The 19098-nt window shown below is 39.7% G+C and overlaps 1 protein-coding gene across 2 annotated transcripts in view; it reads left to right on the top strand.

The window, feature by feature from the left end:
• The window catches only part of SYNGR1 (synaptogyrin 1), a 57764-nt gene extending 42736 nt beyond the window's left edge, over positions 1-15028 (top strand). The window contains exon 4 of one of the 2 annotated variants that reach the window (XM_089674288.1): positions 12132-15028. In XM_089674288.1, coding sequence (XP_089530414.1) covers positions 12132-12344 — 213 coding nt within the window. In that variant the 3' untranslated portion in view covers positions 12345-15028. Of the gene's footprint in view, positions 1-6190; positions 9541-12131 lie in introns of those variants that run through there. The other variant, XM_089674289.1, reaches the window with a different exon arrangement.
• The last annotated feature ends 4070 nt before the right edge of the window (positions 15029-19098 follow it).

The raw sequence follows: 19098 nt of genomic DNA, 5'->3' as shown, positions 1-19098 counted from the left end.
GCACTCTCGGAACAAAACTCGGGGTTTTCACTGACAACCCAGTCTTTGTGCTAACGATCGGGACCTGGAACTCCTGATTCCGGGTCACATGATCACTGTGAAAGCCTCTGATTGGATATTACAGTGATCAGTCACTGTGAAGCCCGCCCCCCTGGGCTTTAAGATTTGTTTTACCCTTAGGCGTGAAGCGGTTAATTACTGTGGGGTTCAAGTCTGTCTAAGGGTATGTGCACATGGACGTATTTGTTCAGTCATAGGGAGGAATAAAGACTTAAAACTTAATTTTCATCATCCTTTTTTGTAAAGGTGTTTTTTTTTTTTTTTTCTTTTTATAAACTATGCTTGCACGGATATGTAATTTTTTTCAGTATGGCTGTTTGTGCAAAGAACGAAGTGCCAATTGGTTCTCAGTGTAGGCATTTTAGTACCAAAATATGGTTTAAAAAAGTGTCTCCTACACCAGCCATGGGTTTACCCTCTCCTATAATTTTACCCTCACCTGAACCCTAACACCTAAACTCTCTAAATTAAAGTGTTACTAAAGTTTAATTTTTTTTAAATTAAAATAAAAAAATGTTATTTAATGGTGTTGCACATAGCGGGCCAGACCTCCTCTCCTGGGTCCCCTTGCCCACGATGTGTGCTCCTCCTCCTCTGTGTCTGCCACCATCAAGCCGCTTGCTATGTGGGCAGATACTATGAGCTTGCTGCAGAGTCTGGAGGTGTGTCCAGAGACACACAGAGCGGCTCGGGCTGCTCCCTTCTCACTTGATTTGATTGGCAGGAGCTAATGGCTCCCGCTGCTGTCTCCATGTCCAGTGAGGAAAGAGCAGTGCTGGACTTGGGTAAGTATTTGGGGGGGGGATACTGCAGTGGAAAATAAAGTCTACACACCCCTGTTAAAATGTCTGGTTTCTCTGATGTAAAAAAAAAAAAGACTAAGATAAATAATTTAAGGACTTTTTCCACCTTTTAATCCTTTAATGTGACCTAATACACACTGTATAACTCAGTTGAAAAATTAACTGAAATCTTTTTTTTTTGGAGTGGGGGGGAGTAAACCTAAAAAAAAAAAAAACTAAAATAATGTGGTTGCATAAGTGTGCACACTTAGTCGTATCCTACAGCGAAAACTATTGTCTGCAGAGGGCTTCCAAAGCATCAGAGGGATCTCATTGTTAAAAGGTATCAGTCAGGAGAAGGGTGCAAAAGAATTTCCAAGGCATTAGATATACCATGGAACACAGTGAAGACCGTCATGAAGTGGAGAATGTGACCTAATACACACTGTATAACTCAGTTGAAAAATTAACTGAAATCTTTTTTTTTTTGGAGTGGGGGGGAGTAAACCTAAAAAAAAAAAAAACTAAAATAATGTGGTTGCATAAGTGTGCACACTTAGTCGTATCCTACAGCGAAAACTATTGTCTGCAGAGGGCTTCCAAAGCATCAGAGGGATCTCATTGTTAAAAGGTATCAGTCAGGAGAAGGGTGCAAAAGAATTTCCAAGGCATTAGATATACCATGGAACACAGTGAAGACCGTCATGAAGTGGAGAAAATATGGCGCAACAGTGACATTACCAAGAACTGGATGTCCCTCCAAAATTGAAGAAAAAAAAACTGGTCTGGGAGGCTTCCAAGAGGCCTACAGCAACATTAAAGGAGCTGCAGGAATATCTGGCAAGTACTGGCTGTGTGGTACATGTGACAACAATCTCCCGTATTCTTCATATATCTGAGCTATGGGGTAGAGTGGCAAGACGGAAGCCTTTTTGTTACAAAGAAAAACATCCAAGCTCAGTTAAATCTTTTGCAAAAATATATCTGAAGTCCCCCAAAAGCATGTGGGAAAATGTGTTATGGTCTGATGAAACCAAGGTTGAAATTTTTGGTCATAATTCCAAATGATACGTTTGGCGCAAAAACACTGCACATCACCAAAAGAACACCATACCCTCAGTGAAGCATGGTGGTGGCAGCATCATGCTTTTGGGGCTGTTTTTCTGGAACTGGGGCCTTAGTCAAGGTAGAGGGAATTATGAACAGTTCCAAATACCAGTCAATATTGGCACAAAACCTTCAGGCTTCTGCTAGAAAGCTGAACATGAAGGGGAACTTCATCTTTCAGCATGACAATGACCCAAAGCATACATCCAAATCAACAAAGGAATGGCTTCACCAGAAGAAGATTAAAGTTTTTTGGAATAGCCCAGCCAGAGCCCAGACCTGAATCTGATCGAAAATCTGTTGGGTGATCTGAAGAGGGCTGTGCGCAGGAGATGCCCTCGCAATCTGACAGATTTGGAGTGTTTTTGCAAGGAAGAGTGGGCAAATATTGCCAAGTCATGATGTGTCATGCTGATAGACTCATACCCAAAAAGACTGAGTGCTGGAATAAAATCAAAAGGTGCTTCAACAAAGTATTAGTTTAAGGGTGTGCACACTTATGCAACCATATTATTTTAGTTTTTTGTGCCACACTGATGGCTGTTGCTATTTCTTGAAAAGGTTGATCTCACTGCTTAAGTTCTGATAGTGAAACCTGCAGTCGAGGCTCGAGCACAGTGATCACACCAGGTTGTTCGCTGAGCAGCTCCACTGTTCAAAGAACATTTTGTATTCTTTCAAAGAATACAAGGCTTTCTGTGATTAGACAAGAGGCATTTTAGCATCAATCTTCCCTTGTCTAATTACAGAATCCATTGTGTTCTTAGGAGTAAAAGATTTTTTCTGAATGGAGGAGCTGCACAGTGAACAACCCCTAGTGATCACTGTGCTTCAGCCATGAATGTCAGGTTTCACCTCCTGAATCTTTAGTGCTGACATTACTGTCAGAGGCTGCATGTAAATAACACTTCTCAAGATGGAAGTCGCAGCCACCAGTGGGGCACACCTCATAAGAGGTACCTTTTTTTATTAGTACCTAGCTGATTTCCTAAACTTCAGCTTTTAACCACACCTGGAAAATTAACTTTACTATTAACATAAAGTTAGACATAACCTCACTGTTACCAAACCATAAAAATAACACGTAAAGTGAAACCAGACCCTCCTATCCTTTACAACCAAGGAATCTGCCCTCTTAGCCTCTTTGATCTGCAGTGGCCGTGGCGTTGCACATGTTGTTGGTTATGATACCCGCCATTTCATAGCTTGGCTGAGAGCACAAGCAACCATTTTAAAGTGATCATTGATGGAATGCCTTGAATGTAATTGTTTTGGGAAACTATTAAATGGATAGGTTTTGTTTCACTTTAATCATAACTGTAAAGCATAACCTAACACCTAAAAGAAGTATTGGTTACCTATAAAACAAAAATTATACTCGCCTAGGTGGATGCAGCATCTGTCCCTCGCCTGCTCGAAGACTGAGAACTGAGCAATCAAAGACCGCTGATCACTCACTTCTCAGTGTTCCGTGAACAGAGAGCTGGTGACAGTCAGTCAGTCACTGGCTTTCTGCTCTGTCTCTCCAGCACTCATTGGAGCGCTGGGCTGTGGAAGGGAAGAGAGCAGCTGACTCAGGCTCTCAGCGGATCACTGAGAGGTTTAGCCAGGTGCCGGTCCAGGCTTATAGGTGGATCCTTTCAGAGCCTTAGTATGTGAGCCCATAGGGAAGATTTTCTTCCTTTCCCATCCCTGTGACACCCACACAAGAAATGGGATGTGTAGTTGTCACTAGGAGAAGGCACAAAATACTTTCAAATGTTCTGGCCTTTCATCGCTGTTTATTTTTGTCCCATCCTGAGGTAAAGTGAAAGGAAACCTCCCCAAAAGAGACAAGGATACCAATATAAACTAGACAGAGGTTGTACCCTTTCCCAACTAATTGTATTTATTTTTTTGGGCTGGAACCAGGACTTAACCTTCCAGAAATAAGAAAGCTGTCATTGCTGACCTTTCCTTCAAAAAGTGCTTTACTGTCTTTCTTCATCAGTTTGAGGACCTGTTCTGTTCTCACCATACGCATTAGGCTGCACTAGGTAGCCTTGTCCAATGCAGTCCAAACATACAGAGAAGGCAATTTTTAGTTAAATTCAGACACAATAGTGTGTGCTTGAAAAAAGGTGAGACATGTAGTACCCTGTTTTTTTTTTTTTTTTGTTTTTTTTTTAAGCAGCATGCTGAGGCACAGTACACTGCATAGCAAGCTACTATGGTGAGAAAGACAAATGAATTGTCACTTTCACAGTTCAGTAAATTTGGGGAAAGAGAGCGTGATGTCAATGGCTATATTTGGTAAATGACATCAGCCAGAAGTATCCAGAATTTACACTCTCTTGCTTCAGTGCTGCCCTCCTGTATGGCGACAGATTAAATAAATCTGACACTAGTTGAAGTCTGGCATCAGGTGCGACAAATGTTGCAAAGTGTCATTTTGGTGACATTTAAAACAGTAACCAGAACTTGCATGGTTCTAAAAAGAAAAAAATCTAAAGTAAAAGGCTGTCGTCATGTGCACAAACCCTTAAGTCATTCTCTGAACTAGTGCAGTGAACAAACATCGGACAATGTTTTACGTTGAATTTCCTAGCAATCAGTGGTCAAGAGAAGAACATTTACAATATGCGGTCTTGACAATGGTAGATAAAAGTTGCTTACAAATGTTTTCCATTTCTACAAAAGTAAGTATAAAATGGATGAATCAGGCTGAGATAGTCCCAAATCAATGTTCTACTAGCCTGGTGATGATTTAATGGTTCAAGCCACCTGCAGGCACTAGCATTCTATATCTGGGGCAGAGCGAAATTGGACAGCTTTGCAGTTTTTCTGCATGTGACTTCCCCTCTCTGCTTTCCTAAGTCATACACTTGTACACATGAACACCCAGACAACCCAAGCAATTATGTTTATAATGTTGTCTACCAACTTGACTATCTTTTATTGTAAATGGACAGCTGAGGGAAGAATTGGTTTTCCATGTAGATCTAATAGACCAACCGAACCTAGTAATGCTGGAATAAACAAAATTGGCCTTGAGTTACCTGTAGATGATGGTTTGTGGTTTTCTGTCAGATCATATGATAGTCCCATTGTAGGATATTCTGGTCTTCATTAACATATTTACAAAACCCATGTCTATGGCAGTAAGAGGATGTCTGCCATCTACCTGTTCTTGTGGTGGATTATTGATGATAGTATAGGTTGGAGAGCCTACCTTGATCACTACTGTTCCCTGAGATAATCTATGCTGCCTTTGTCTGCCAGCGTCACTCCACTCCCAGTGACTGTCAGTTGTGTGACTTAACTCTCCTATCAAAGTATAGTCTTTGCAGCTCTGTGCAGAAAATACGTTGAAAGACACTGCGATCTCTGGACAACACTCTGCAGTTTATGAATGACTTTAAAAAAATCCAGGTGCAGTGTGGAGTAAACACTGCAGTTTCCTGTGATTATTAATTGTTGACTATAAATGGTCCTTATGACCCCTAAAGCTGAATTTTTGCTGGTTACCTCTCTACAAACAGCATTGCTTCTTACCAAAACCCAAGCTAAAGAGAACCTTTTAGGAATGAAATATGCAAGATGCCATTGACTTCTTTATGAAGATGCCTTAATAATTCTTTCCTTGTTTGCACATGTTACATGGTCAATAAGGTTGAAACTGAAGTTCACAATGCAACTCTTACAAATTTGGTCAGAAGAAAGAAAACCTGGGTAGCCCAAAATATTGATCTCTGAACTTACATTTGTTGCTGTAGGTCAATTACTCAGTAGTGAAAAATTAGAGCCCAGACACAAACATCCTCGAAAGCCAGTCTGAAATGGCCGCTCCAGAATTTCTGTCCTGTTTCCTTGTTCTTGAGAATTTCATCAGCTTTGAGGGCCTTGCAACTGATGTCCATCAAGTAATCCCAGTTGACAATGTCATCCTATGTGCTCTTTACATACCCATTGATGCACACTAAAAGGTTTAGTCTATTTATATGGTATTTGCATAAGCTGAAAGGTTAATGAACATTCTCCGATGAGAAGTCTGCACTGTAAGATAGTTGACCATTTTAGCATGGTTCCATCCAATTACTATTTTACTGTGGAGTGTCAGAGTTGATGTGATCCAGCAGAAGTATAACTTTCTGTGCTTACACACGTTTGTTCATATTTCCCACTTAGTGTTGGGACCCTGCTGTGAGAGAGTGCTGTAAAGAGAGAAATCTCACATTATGATAACTTTATCCCTTCCACAGGCCTTCCTAGCAGTGTTGAGGCTCCAGCATCTGAAGGAAATTACATTCCAGGAAGAATACAGCAGACTCTTCCCTTCTAACCCTCAGCCCTTTCCTTAACATTTCATTAACACACTAAAGTTCATTGTGCCTTAAACTGCTCCGTCCAAATGTATTTCAGTGTTTTCAGACAATTTTAAGTTAGGGTCATTTATGCCAACATCATTGTGCTTGGTGCCTTGTTGCGTAAAGGTTTTTTCACACATGTAGGTGCTAAAGAAAGGAAAAATCTGGGATCTTTAGTGAGCACATTCAGCATATTTTGGTTTATTCAATGTAGAACTAAAGGCTTTTTTTAAATTATTAATAAAGGTAGGGTGAGGGTGGAGAGGGTTTAGAACACCTGTAGGTTTTTATTGCTGTCTGTGTCCCCTTTTAGGGATATCTACTCTCTCTATTTATTCTGCTATCACTGAGCGTGAAAGTGAAGGAAAATCCCAAATTTTGAGGTGTCACCAGAACAGGAATAGATGGGATCTCCATGGGTCTAATAGGTGAACTAGTTTCAGCTACCCTAGTGCTGATCAGGGATTTCTTCCTGCTTCTTGTTTTTGGGGTATGGAACAGGAAGCGAAGGGGAATCCCCCCATAGATAGCAAAAACAAAGCACAGTGAATATAATCACCCCCCCCCCCCTTCACTGTATCAAAAATTGTCTTTAGTTATACTTTAGTTGCATGCTTTTCATTTTACAAATGCATTTGCTCATTTTAGAGCATGTGCTGCCCTGGATTACAGCACAATGTGCTGACCACACTATACTTTTAAATAAGTCTTAATGAGGTTACTGGTGCCATTCCCATTTTGTTAAGGAAACCTCTAAAGTCTTATTGATGACCTGCTCATTTTAAAAAGCTAGTTGTCTTGCTGTCACTTTGATCTAATGACTTCAATGCTATTTCGATCATAACGTGGGACTAGTATGTAGACCGGGAGCTATGACTTGGCTATGACTTTACTTGCTGCATGCTTCTTCTGACCATGTCTGTCCTTGATCAAGAAAGTATTGAAGTCATTAGAATGCCATTTGCCTGGTTGCCACACTAGTCCAAGATGGCTAACCGTGGCAACCTCTTATTTTGCTCAGTAAAGGTTTGCTTTTTAAAGTAGTCTCATCTAAATTTTTATTATTGTGTTCTGTTTCCTAGGGGACAAAGTGCATGTTGTACTTTTTGTCCCATGTTCCTTTTGTGCTGTCTAAGACTAGCTGTGAGGTTGGACAAGGCGTCCCTCCTCCCTCCATGGCAATCCAACCATGCAGTTAGTAAGGAAACAGAAGCTTTGATGACATGTTATCCATCTCCAAGCACTTTCCCCAGACAAGTGTCTCATGAGGTTTGTAGGAAAGTGTGGGATCAGGAGACAGAGAAGAGTGCCATCAATGAAATTTGGCCTTTTCATTACTAGCTATGTGGTCGAATGGCCATGGAGGGAGGAAGGGTACTCTGTCAGTCCCATCTTCCTATGTGCTATCAAAGTACATGCAGCACTTTGTCACTCAATGAACAGAACATGTTAATAATATTCAAAGTGATGCAGCTTATTTAAGTAAGCCTGTACAAATCAAATATGGAGTCTTTAATTTCTGACATCTTTCTGAAAATGCTAGTTCATTGGCTGTCTCTGATTTTACGGTTTTAGTATTTTCTATGACTCTATCATTAAACAAATATGCAGATAAGCTCTAATTTGACTTCTAACTTCCCAGGTCTGTGAACCTATTTAAAACACATGACTTGGAAAGCACAGAGCCAGGCAACAAACAGTCCGCATTGGTAGCCTACAGATTTCCCTCAGCATAGATTTCCTTTCATGATGTTCAGAAAGCTGTATTCCAAAGCAGACATGCTGTATACCTAAATGGTTTTCCACTTCTTAAATACTGGTACACCTCCATACCACTTCATAATGTAAATCTAAAGGCGTTCCATCTCTAACCTCCCCTATTCTGTAAGCTCAGGGTAATTTCAGCACTTTTTTCCAATTTTTGTTATCAAAAGAATATTTTCATCAGCTGAAATTTTTTTTCTCTGGCTTGGCTTTGCATTATATGTTACAGAATTGGTATAATGGTTATTTTTCTAAAACTAGGATCAACACATCTGGCCAGTAATTGCTTTATACTGAAACAAAAAACAGATTTTAATGTTAAAGACTTCTAACACGTAAGAAAAATAGAAATGTAATGTCATTTTAACCTGATGTGACTACTGCTTAGACTTTGGGTTTTTTGTTGTTTTTTTTTAATTGGCCGCTGTAATGGCAGTGACAACCTGTTTGTTTTTTCTCTTAAGCTCAAATGGAACTAAAAACAAACACTGTAGCTAGTCTGGCCAATTAGGATCAAATATGCATGTTAATGACTAACTGAGCTGATCTGCATACTTGTTCAGGTCAGTGATGTAGAAAGTAATGTCAGAGGGACCAACATGACTGGCAGGAAATAAGCATTTTCAGAAGGAAATTAGTTATGGCATGTGCTGCATTTCACTCATCAGAGGTTGTAATACAAGATAAATTCTAGGCTAATAAAATATATATATAGATAGATATAGGTGTTTTGGTTTTTTTTTTGTTTGTTTTTTTTAGTAAAGTAGGTTAGAGTTACAGTCCATGCCATACCCATGTTTCTTCTGCCATCTTTGTTCCCAGCAAGGAGATTTCCTATTCTGATGATGCTGTTTATTGGGACAGGAACTGAGAATAGGATCTCTTCACTCACTGATTAGACTCCCAATCCAAAAAGAAACTAAAAACCATTTTCCAGCCATCTCCACACCATACAGAAAAAAGTTCTGGCTGGAGTTTTTTGATAATTGATAGATATTTTGGTATGGATTGTTTTATAGAATTATTTTATATGCATAATTATTTTTTTTTTTTTTTTTTCGGGGGGTTAGCTTTCTTTCAAGGAAGGGAGCTGCCCTAATCACACATGCAAACAAGCCATTCTATTTCTTTGTAGTCTGAGTGCCAAGTTCTGTGTTGCCAAACTGTTACAACTGCCAAATTTAATGTGCCTTTCTATATACTCAGGTCCCATTGTCATATACTGTCTGCTGCTTGCCAAAGCCTTTTAAACGTCACTAATATGATATGGATAGAAATGTGCTTTGCAGAGTATTGTTTAATAATGTGTTATACTAATAGCACGTCAGTTTTAGTATTTACCGATCTGACTGTTTTTTGAATTGCTTATTTATACTCTGTGACCAGATATTTGTCTGCTTGTTTTGACTACAAGTTTATATACATAAGTCGGTACACTGCAATAAAAATGTTACTAGTAAAACGACTATTTGAAAATCTTAGCTATTTTGTGTGGTGTTTTTTTTTTTTTTCCAGTTTTTCCAACTTTAAAATATACCATTACATACAGGTTAGTATAGGACTAGCTTTAGTTACTCATGTTCCAGCAGTTAAAGGGTAAGTTCACCTTATGTTACACCCATATTCGGGATGGAACATGCAACATCCCCATTGTGACGGCTAGTGGGGCATCTTCTCCTCCCCGCTAGCCATCACAATTTAAAGGAAAAAATAAAAACTCTCGTTCACAGTATTGTATGAATGGGAAAACTACAGGTCCAGACAGGCTTTGTGGCTGTCTGCTTGTAGTTCTGAATGAACTACCACGGCACTCCACAGCGCCGTGTTAGATCATTGCGCTTTCCTGTCAGTAAGTATCCTGACGAAACCAGTCAGGATGGCTTCTTACCTCTCTTGATCTCACAGCATTGCGATTCACTCTTGAATAAGTATATTTATACCCACTTAACCACAATATAGCTCCTACCATTTATATCCCTAACATTGTGGAGGGACTGTGGCCATTATGTATCGACTTCTTCATCTGCCATGGGGTATTGAATGGCTTGGAAATATTTAGCCTGGATTAATACTGTTTGATGCATTGTTGTGTGAGGAAGGTTATTCATATATTACCTCAATCCTCCCCAGGATGACACTTACATCAGACGTCTGAGGGAGGTGTAGGATATTTTGTGTCATTTTTGGTTTCCTCCTCTGGACCACACCTATTTGGAAAGGCTCTGGCATCTTTTGGGACTCCCAAAAATATAAATCTTTCATTGGGATATTGTTTATATATCCACACATAGTATATGAGGGAGGTTTAGTATGGAAACAAAGTATATTTTATAATAAAATACCCATATTCCTCCTCCTGGACTACACATTGTTTTCTTTTTTATCTTTTTATTTTTTGTCATGCACCAAGTTGCATTCCGCAAGGGGCATTCGACTTTCTAAAATGGATCCATCTAGACAAGTCCAACTGGCCGACTGATAAATTCAAAATACATCAAATTGGATAGGCTCAAAAGTGGTTAATGACTGCACAATTAATTTTTGTCTACAGGATATATGGCATCAAAAAAACCCCTCTTATGTGAATTGCTGGAGGTTCATGGAGTTTTTTTTTATATTATTGTATATGTGCGGTTTTTATCTTTTTTGTATGTATAAAAGAAATTTTATATGATTATATAACTCTTACCACCCATTAATGATTTGTTTGATGGATATTATGAAAACCCACATTTCCTGATTGAGTCCACAACAAATTTTTTTCTTTTTTGGAGTTATATTAGTATTCTGGGAGTCCCTAATCATAATATCTTTAGGGACCTTGAGGTTTTTGGTAGATGTACTTATCAAGTATCCAAGGAGCAGGGCCCTCCTAACCCTCTTGTATTGAACTGTATCGTTGCTGTATTGTCTCCCTTTTATATTGTAAAGTGCTGAGCAAACTACTGGCACTATATAAATCCTGAATAATAATTATAATTATCTGCTTCTTCATACAGGATGTACGAGCAAGCAGATACACTGATAGGCCAAAAAGCAACCCGCATGGCAATGCTTTAGAGGCTCCAGAAACAAAAAATAATGCACATTTTTGTAGGTAAAAAAAAAGTGCATTTTATTTTTTTTTTTTTTTGTTAAAAGGTGAACTTATCCTTTTAAAGTTTGTTTCCGGACTCATTTATATCTCTGCAGAAAAACTGCAGGTCTAAAGATCCATGGCTTTCAAAGTAGTTTAAGTGCAGTGAGGAGATGGTTTTTGATGGACTATCGCTGCACTCTGTTATGTACACCCAAACTACGATATGCAAGCGGAGGACACTATATCGTTTTAAACTGGAAAATTTGAATAAAGTTGTCTAATTTCTCCTTTTTGATCATGTAATGCTGTGCTAAACTGCTCAGATATGAAAGGGCTCTTTAAAGCTTCATTTTTTTTTATATTGCAATGCAGTCAGGGTGCAAAAATCTTGCATTTTTTTTCCCTATAATGTACTACAGTGAAGACTAAAATGACTTGTGCTGGCAGCATGCTGGAGATCCAGACTGCTGGCCAACAGTCTCCAGTGGTCTGACATGCAAACTGCATAACATTGCACTCAGCAGCACTCATGTTCTGGGGGCATATTGGCCTGCTGGAGACTTGGCCCACCCTACTGTGTTGAGCAGCAGTCCAGATCTCAGCATGCTGCCAGTACAGGGCATTTTAGCCCTTACTGCAGCACACGAGTACAGTAAATAAAATATTTGTAGGGTTTATGGAGCCTGCATTTCATTAGTAAAGTGCAACTGATGCTTTCTTTTAAGTTATTAAAAACTTTTAAGCTAACCATTTTAATATAAAGTTAAAGATATATGTAATGGGGTCCAGTCAGTAAAAGTGTAGGATCCTAGAGACTGCTGTTTTTAACACTTACTAACCATGGTGATGGGTGTCTGTCTTTTTTCTCTCCCCTTTTTTTTTTTTTTTTTTTATGTCCCCTCCATCTTTCCCAATTTTTTTTTTTTTTCTATTGGCCCAAACCTTATGTTGTTCCCGTTCCTTAACCCCTTAATCCTTCATCAACGATCCAAGGCGGGACAAGCTGTACTGGCCTACCAACGCTACAGTCTGGGCTCAGATTCGGCACTGTTCTCTCAGGACTACATGGACCCAAGCCAAGATCAAGGGCCTCCTTACCCCCCTTATGCCAGCAATGAGGATCTAGACCCTTCTGCTGGCTATCAACAGCCTCCTATGGATGCCTATGAGGCTGGCTCACAGGGCTATCAGTCCCAGGATTATTAAAACTCCTCCAAGAAGGACCTTTCATTGCCTGACAGGCCAGCAACTCCTTTCCTTGCAACTTGTTGCGGCCTTTCTGATAGTGAAAGAGGTAAAACAGTATGTCCTTATTTTTTATAACACTGTCAAGGAAGGATCTGGTTTTATTTTTACATTTGTTTGTTAATACAGTCTTGTCTTTTTTTTTTTTTTCTCTCTATGTGCTATTTACAGTTTTGCCAGTTTTAATACCATGCCATTTCTAGGGTCCTTGCAATCCACATTTTGTTGATTTTAATGTTTGGCAGTTGTAGGCAATGACTACCTCTCCAGTCATTTGTAAATTACAAAGCAAATTGTATTCTGTCAATACCTGGCTGAGAATTTTGAGAAGTGTTTAAGGTGAACCAGCACAAACCTGGGAAATCCTAACTAAGCCTACGATGAATTAGAGCTTAAAGCAGAGTTTCTCCTGAGAGAAAGAGAGCGGAGAAAAAAAAAAAAGGCAGCAGCTACAAAAACTGTAGCTGCTGACTTTTAAAATACAGCCACTTACCTGTCCCTCGGTCCAGCGGTGTCTTCCCCACTGCTGGTTTCACTGGCTGTCTTCTCTCCCTGGTGCCGGGATCTTCAGCCGGCTGTGACAGTTTGCGGCTGTGAGAAGTGCTGCGCTTTGTCAATGGCCCTGTAGTCTTCTGCAACCTGTCATGTGTCCCAGAAGACTGTGGGGAGGGAGGGAGGACAACTTCCGATTTGCCTAGGCGATCACAGCGAAAGTGGAACCACGTTCATGGTGTGAAAGAGCCCTAAGCTTTCAAAGTGATCAGTGAAATTGCCTATCACATGAAAGGGCCAATAGAATGTTTTAGAATAGGGCATAGTTAAACTTTCCATTCATTTATCCAAACAGATCTTATTGATATAATTTAAAGTGTTACTAAACCTAGGACTCTGGATGCACTATATCTGCTCTCTCACAGTACACAGAACATGGAAATGCAATTTTTTTTGTAAATATAAACTGCTAAATACCTTTTTCTCATCAACAGTTAGAGCAGTCTTGTGACTTCTATTGGTGTTCAGCAGAGCACTGGTTAGAGCTTGTATGATGAGTTTTGTTTAGGAGGATGCAGAACCCTTGACCTCTGTCTGGGCAGTGTTGATTGGCCCTGTGCTGATCATATGCACTCTCCCAAGAAAAAAAACAAAAACCTCTCAAGCAATACACAGCAAATTGAGCATGTGCAGTGTCTCCACAAGATGTGTTATCAGGAGATAAGAGGGAGACACTGGAGGAAGGGGAGGATCAGAGAAGTCAACATCAAACTGCCTTTTTACACAATGCAGAGGATTAACCCCTTAGGTTCCACAGTGGGTATCTCAAACATACTTTACTGCATATACAGACTAATTATACTGTTGTGGGTTTAGTAACACTTTAAGCATTTATAAATCAATTGCCTAGGTTTGTGGCAGGTTGATTGTGAGTACCGGGGTAGATAGATATTTTCCAGCAATAGTGTAAAAGATTTTGAATTTGCTAGTTCCAGGTGTGCAGGTAACTAATTGCTTTCAAATGACTGGCCAATTTATTTCCCAGCTTTACTCCATGGCAAACCACAAACCAAATGTACAAAAATAGCAGTAAGCAAAATATTCTATAAAGTTACAAGCAAACTATGCATCCTTTGAAACTGTTACTTTAAGCATCATTACAAGCAAAGTCCATTCTGTAGCTTAAAGTAAACCTGCTCTTTGCTCATGTACAGCTAAACTACAGGTTCACCTAGCTGCTGACCTGCTGAGCCTTCCTTTCTCTCCACTACCACTCCCTTACACTGGTTAGAGCTACGAAAATGCCTGCTGTGTGTGTATATAAGGGGTGTGTGAATTACTACCCTTCCTCCTAATGCTCAGTACTGGTGAGTTCTGCTCAGACACCCAGCACTGCATCCCACAGCTTACATGGCACTTCACTTCACAGCAAGAGTGAAAGAAAGGTATGTTCAGATGGGGAGGGTACCAACTGAGTGAACTCATTGCTTTTCCTTGCTTAGCAAAGCAGGAGTTGACCTGATTTCTGAAATAAACCATAGTTACATTATATTCAGTAGATCTAAACCAGCCATGGGCACAGTCCAGTAGAAGCAGGAAGAGGGGAGTTTCAGAGATAGGCGGAATGGGTGTTTTACCGCTGAAATCCGTAAGACCTATAAGGCTCCGAACTCAATTTATCATTAAAAAAAAGAGAAAAAAACCCTTTTTGGATTTTTCCCTCTTCTACAAAATCAATACAACGCATCTTAAATCTGATTACAGAAATGTTGATATGGAAATGACAGGTATAGAAAGTTTTGATATTGGCTATAAGGTACGTCTTCTTCCCCCCCCCCCCTCCCCCCAAATTGGATTATTCCAGCCAAGTTCCACATAAACCTGTTACGGTCTCCTGGATGGAGAGGAATTTTTTTTATAATGGCATGGATTAAATCTGGCAAAACCGTTCTTTTAAAAATTGCTCCATCTAGATGAAAAGAAATCTGAAGCCAGATGGGACCTTGCAAAGGATGAGGAGCAACACATCAGATGGTGGGGACTGTGTAGATTGTGAGAGCCATTTTGGATATGCCATCTGCAAAATGTACATATGCTTCAGCTCAGCAGACATTGCACATCTTTCTGTTTAAATAAAACATTCTTTGGTTGAAGCACTTCCTTGATTGAACAGAAACCTGAAAGGGAAGCTATTATCTAATTAAAATTCTGTTGTATGGTAATTCTGTGTTGAGTAGATAACTAGGAATGGGTTTAACTAAAAATGAAGAAAATCAGTATTGTAATCTCTATTCAAATCTGGTGCTTTTTGCTGCTTTGACAAAGAAGTGTTACTGATCGTTACTTTTTATTCTTGATTAAAAAAATTGCCCAGTTGTATAACAAAGCTCCCAAAAGTGAAAAAGCCTTCTTCAGTAGAACATGTCGCTGTGACTTGTTTGCAGTTGGTATTGCAGCTGGATGAACTCAGGTAAGGTCTGGTATCCAATGATTTATGAGGACATTATCTCCTGTATATTATAATACTTTTTCGTCTAGTAATATTACTCAATCATCATGGACAAATATGAGCAATTACATATCATTGAAATGGTCATCGTTACTAAAGACTGTATATAGCAATCTAATCGATATGAATTCCTATTTTCTAGAAGACTTTCACATTACTCAAAAATGAATGAGCCTTGTATAAAAATGAGTACAACCCCATCTATGTCCTACTAGATAATGACAGCTGGAATCTTAACTGTTCACTATGGATAATGGACCCTTTTTCTAGGACCTAATGTGGTTTTGCCAACAGCCATCTCTTTGTATAAAGAACAACTACCGGTGATAAGGAAATCCTTGTTCTCCCACAACAGTTAGCCTATGAGTTTGGATATTCAGCTTGCCGTACTGGGTGGCCAGTTAGCATATAGTGAACAGACTATCATTCAGAAAGGTAAATTAGAAGTGTAAAAAAAAAAACAAACAATTTTCTGCTTAAATCTTAGGAATTCTCCCATCTGGTGATATATCATGTGCCAAATGCAACGGCATGGGTCAGATGGTTATTGTCCAAGAAGAATTGTTTTTTAGGTAGAGCTGATGATTGGCAGGTTGTACTTGAGTATCAGTATTCCAAGGCCATTCAGCAGAGATCTTGGGACCAGTGGTTGGGTATTGGCCAGGCCACCTACTGCTGAAAAGGAGAATTGTCGTGGTTTTTTTTTTTTTTTTTTTTTTTAATTCTTTTGTACATTTCCTTTTGTCAATTTGGAACAATGTCCAAAGGAACACGCACGGGGAAGGCGGCCTAGGATTCTAGGGGATGAACCTCAACTCTGTGGGGCTCCCTGAGAGATCCATCCCCTCGAACATAATGTGTAACCTGCCTATGAACTTAGCCTAATTTTGACTGAAGTGGGTATTATCTGGTCAATAAAGGTGTCATAGTCACTCCCTGTAATAAGACAACATTTAGGCAGGGGAAACAGGCCTCTGTTTTATGCATGGATGCCATGGAACCCTTGGTTTGACACCCAATGTATTATACTCGTGGAATTTATAGAAGTGTTTCTCTTTCCTCTGTAATTGTTCTCTTTTGTATGAGGAAAATGTTATGATATATGTAATTGTTAAAGTTTCCTCTGTATTGCTTCTGGAATGTAACTGATAATTATTGGAAACAAAAAGAATGAATATTCACGGTTTTAATGTGCCTCAGATTTTGAAATTAAGAGGTCTTGAACCCAAAAATGTGTTGTATTGCAATTTGCCAATTCTTAAGAGTAGAAAATGCATTTGTTTTTCTTTTTAGGTGTTTTTGTTTATTTTTACCTGGTGATAAGGGTAGTAATGTACTTCCTGTCTTTGTTGCTCCTCCATCTAGAATGGAGACTACCCAAGACCTTTTGGGCGACATTACCAGTTTTGGGGAGAGGGTAGATGCACTAGCAGATTTAGATGGGCTTGATTAACCGTTTAGAAAACAGAAATATACTCAATCATTGTACACAGCTTACTCAGTGTTCCGATGTGTGGTATATGTGCCGGTTCACATACAGTCATGGCCGAAATTGTTGGCACCCTTGATATTTCTCCAGGAAATCATGTATTTCTCACGAAACGTATTGCATTAACACATGTTTTGCTATACACATGTTTATTCCCTTTGTGTGTATTGGGACAAAACAAAAAAAGGGAGGAAAGAAAGCAAATTCGACATAATGTCACACAAACCTCCAAAAATGGGCTGGACAAAAGTATTGGCACCCTTTCACAACTGCGGATAAATAAGAATGTTACAAGCATGTGATGCTCCTGTAAACTCACCTGGGGCAAGTAACAGGTGTGGGCAATATAGAAATCACACCTGAAAGCAGATAAAAAGGAGAGACGTTCACTTAACCTTTGCATTGTGTGTCTGTCTGTGCCACACTAAGCATGGACAACAGAAAGAGGAGACGAGAACTGTCTGAGGACCTGAGAACCAAAATTGTGGCAAAATATCAACAATCTCAAGGTTACAAGTCCATCTCCAGAGAACTAGATTTGCCTTTGTCCACAGTGCGCAACATTATCAAGAAGTTTGCAACCCATGGCACTGTAGCTAATCTCCCTGGTCGTGGACGGATGAGGAAAATTGATGAAAGATTGCAACGCAGAATAGTCCGGATGGTGGATAAGCAGCCCCAAACATGTTCCAAAGACATTCAAGCTGTCCTGCAGGCTCAGGGAGCATCAGTGTCAGCGCGAACTATCCGTCGACATTTAAATGAAATGAAACGCTATGGCAGGAGACCCAGGAGGACCCCACTGCTGACACAGAGACATAAAAAAGCAAGACTACAGTTTGCCAAAATGTACTTGAGTAAGCCAAAAGCCTTCTGGGAAAACGTCTTGTGGACAGATGAGACCAAGATAGAGCTTTTCGGTAAAGCACATCATTCTACTGTTTACCGAAAACGGAATGAGGCCTACAAAGAACAAAACACAGTACCTACGGTAAAATATGGTGGAGGTTCAATGATGTTTTGGGGTTGTTTTGCTGCCTCTGGCACTGGGTGCCTTGACTGTGTGCAAGGCATCATGAAATCTGAGGATTACCAAAGGATTTTGGGTCGCACTGTAGGGCCCAGTGTCAGAAAGCTGGGTTTGCGTCCAAGATCCTGGGTCTTCCAGCAGGACAATGACCCCAAACATACGTCAAAAAGCACTCAGAAATGGATGGCAAAGAAGCGCTGGAGAGTTCTGAAGTGGCCAGCAATGAGCCCAGATCTAAATCCCATTGAACACCTGTGGAGAGATCTTAAAATTGCTGTTGGGAAAAGGTGTCCTTCCAATAAGAGAGACCTGGAGCTGTTTGCAAAGGAAGAGTGGTCCAAAATTCCGGGTGAGAGGTGTCAGAAGCTTATTGATGGTTATAGGAAGCGACTGATTTCAGTTATGTTTTCCAAAGGGTGTGCAACCAAATATTAAGTTAAGGGTGCCAATACTTTTGTCCAGCCCATTTTTGGGGTTTTGTGTGACATTATGTCATATTTGCTTTTCTGCCTCTGTTTTATATTTGTTCCAATACATACAAAGGGAATAAACATGTGTATAGCAAAACATGTGTTAATGCAATACCTTTTTTGTGTGAAATACTTGATTTTCAGGAAAAATATCAAGGGTGCCAACAATTTCGGCCATGACTGTATATATGGATTGGATGTGGTTGGTTTGAAGTGCATCCAATCCGCATGACATGTGAAATAACATTGTTTCCTATGGTGCCTGTTCAGATATGTCCTGTGCACTGGCAGTGCGGATTGAAAAATAATTCTGTCTGGTTCAGGTGCGGATTACAGGTTATTGACTTGTTTGGGAACCGTTTTGTAAACCGCACATGTTGTGAACAGGACAAAATTCTGATCTGAACCTGCTGTATTCCTGACCTGAATCGCTGAACAACTACTGTGTCAATTAACTGTGATACTCGAGCTTCAATCCACACGCACATTTGGGGAAAAAACACAATATATATACCCAATTTTTTTTTGTAAATTATGACAGATGCTGTTACACCGAATAAATATCCAATATTGCATGCATTAAAATTGTGCACGTTCCTGGAATGGTGTCAAACTACAGTACTTAAAAATCTCCATGGGTGACACAGATTTCTACAGGTTACCAGTGTAAAGTTACAGAGGAGGTCTAGTGCAATAATTATTGCTCTTGCTCTGACATTCGTGGA

This window comes from Staurois parvus, unplaced genomic scaffold (assembly GCF_062004578.1).
Source record: "Staurois parvus isolate SC_StPar_1 unplaced genomic scaffold, SC_StPar_1.0 ptg000149l, whole genome shotgun sequence".
Classification (NCBI taxonomy): domain Eukaryota; kingdom Metazoa; phylum Chordata; class Amphibia; order Anura; family Ranidae; genus Staurois; species Staurois parvus.
This window is presented reverse-complemented; position numbering and strand designations above follow the sequence as displayed.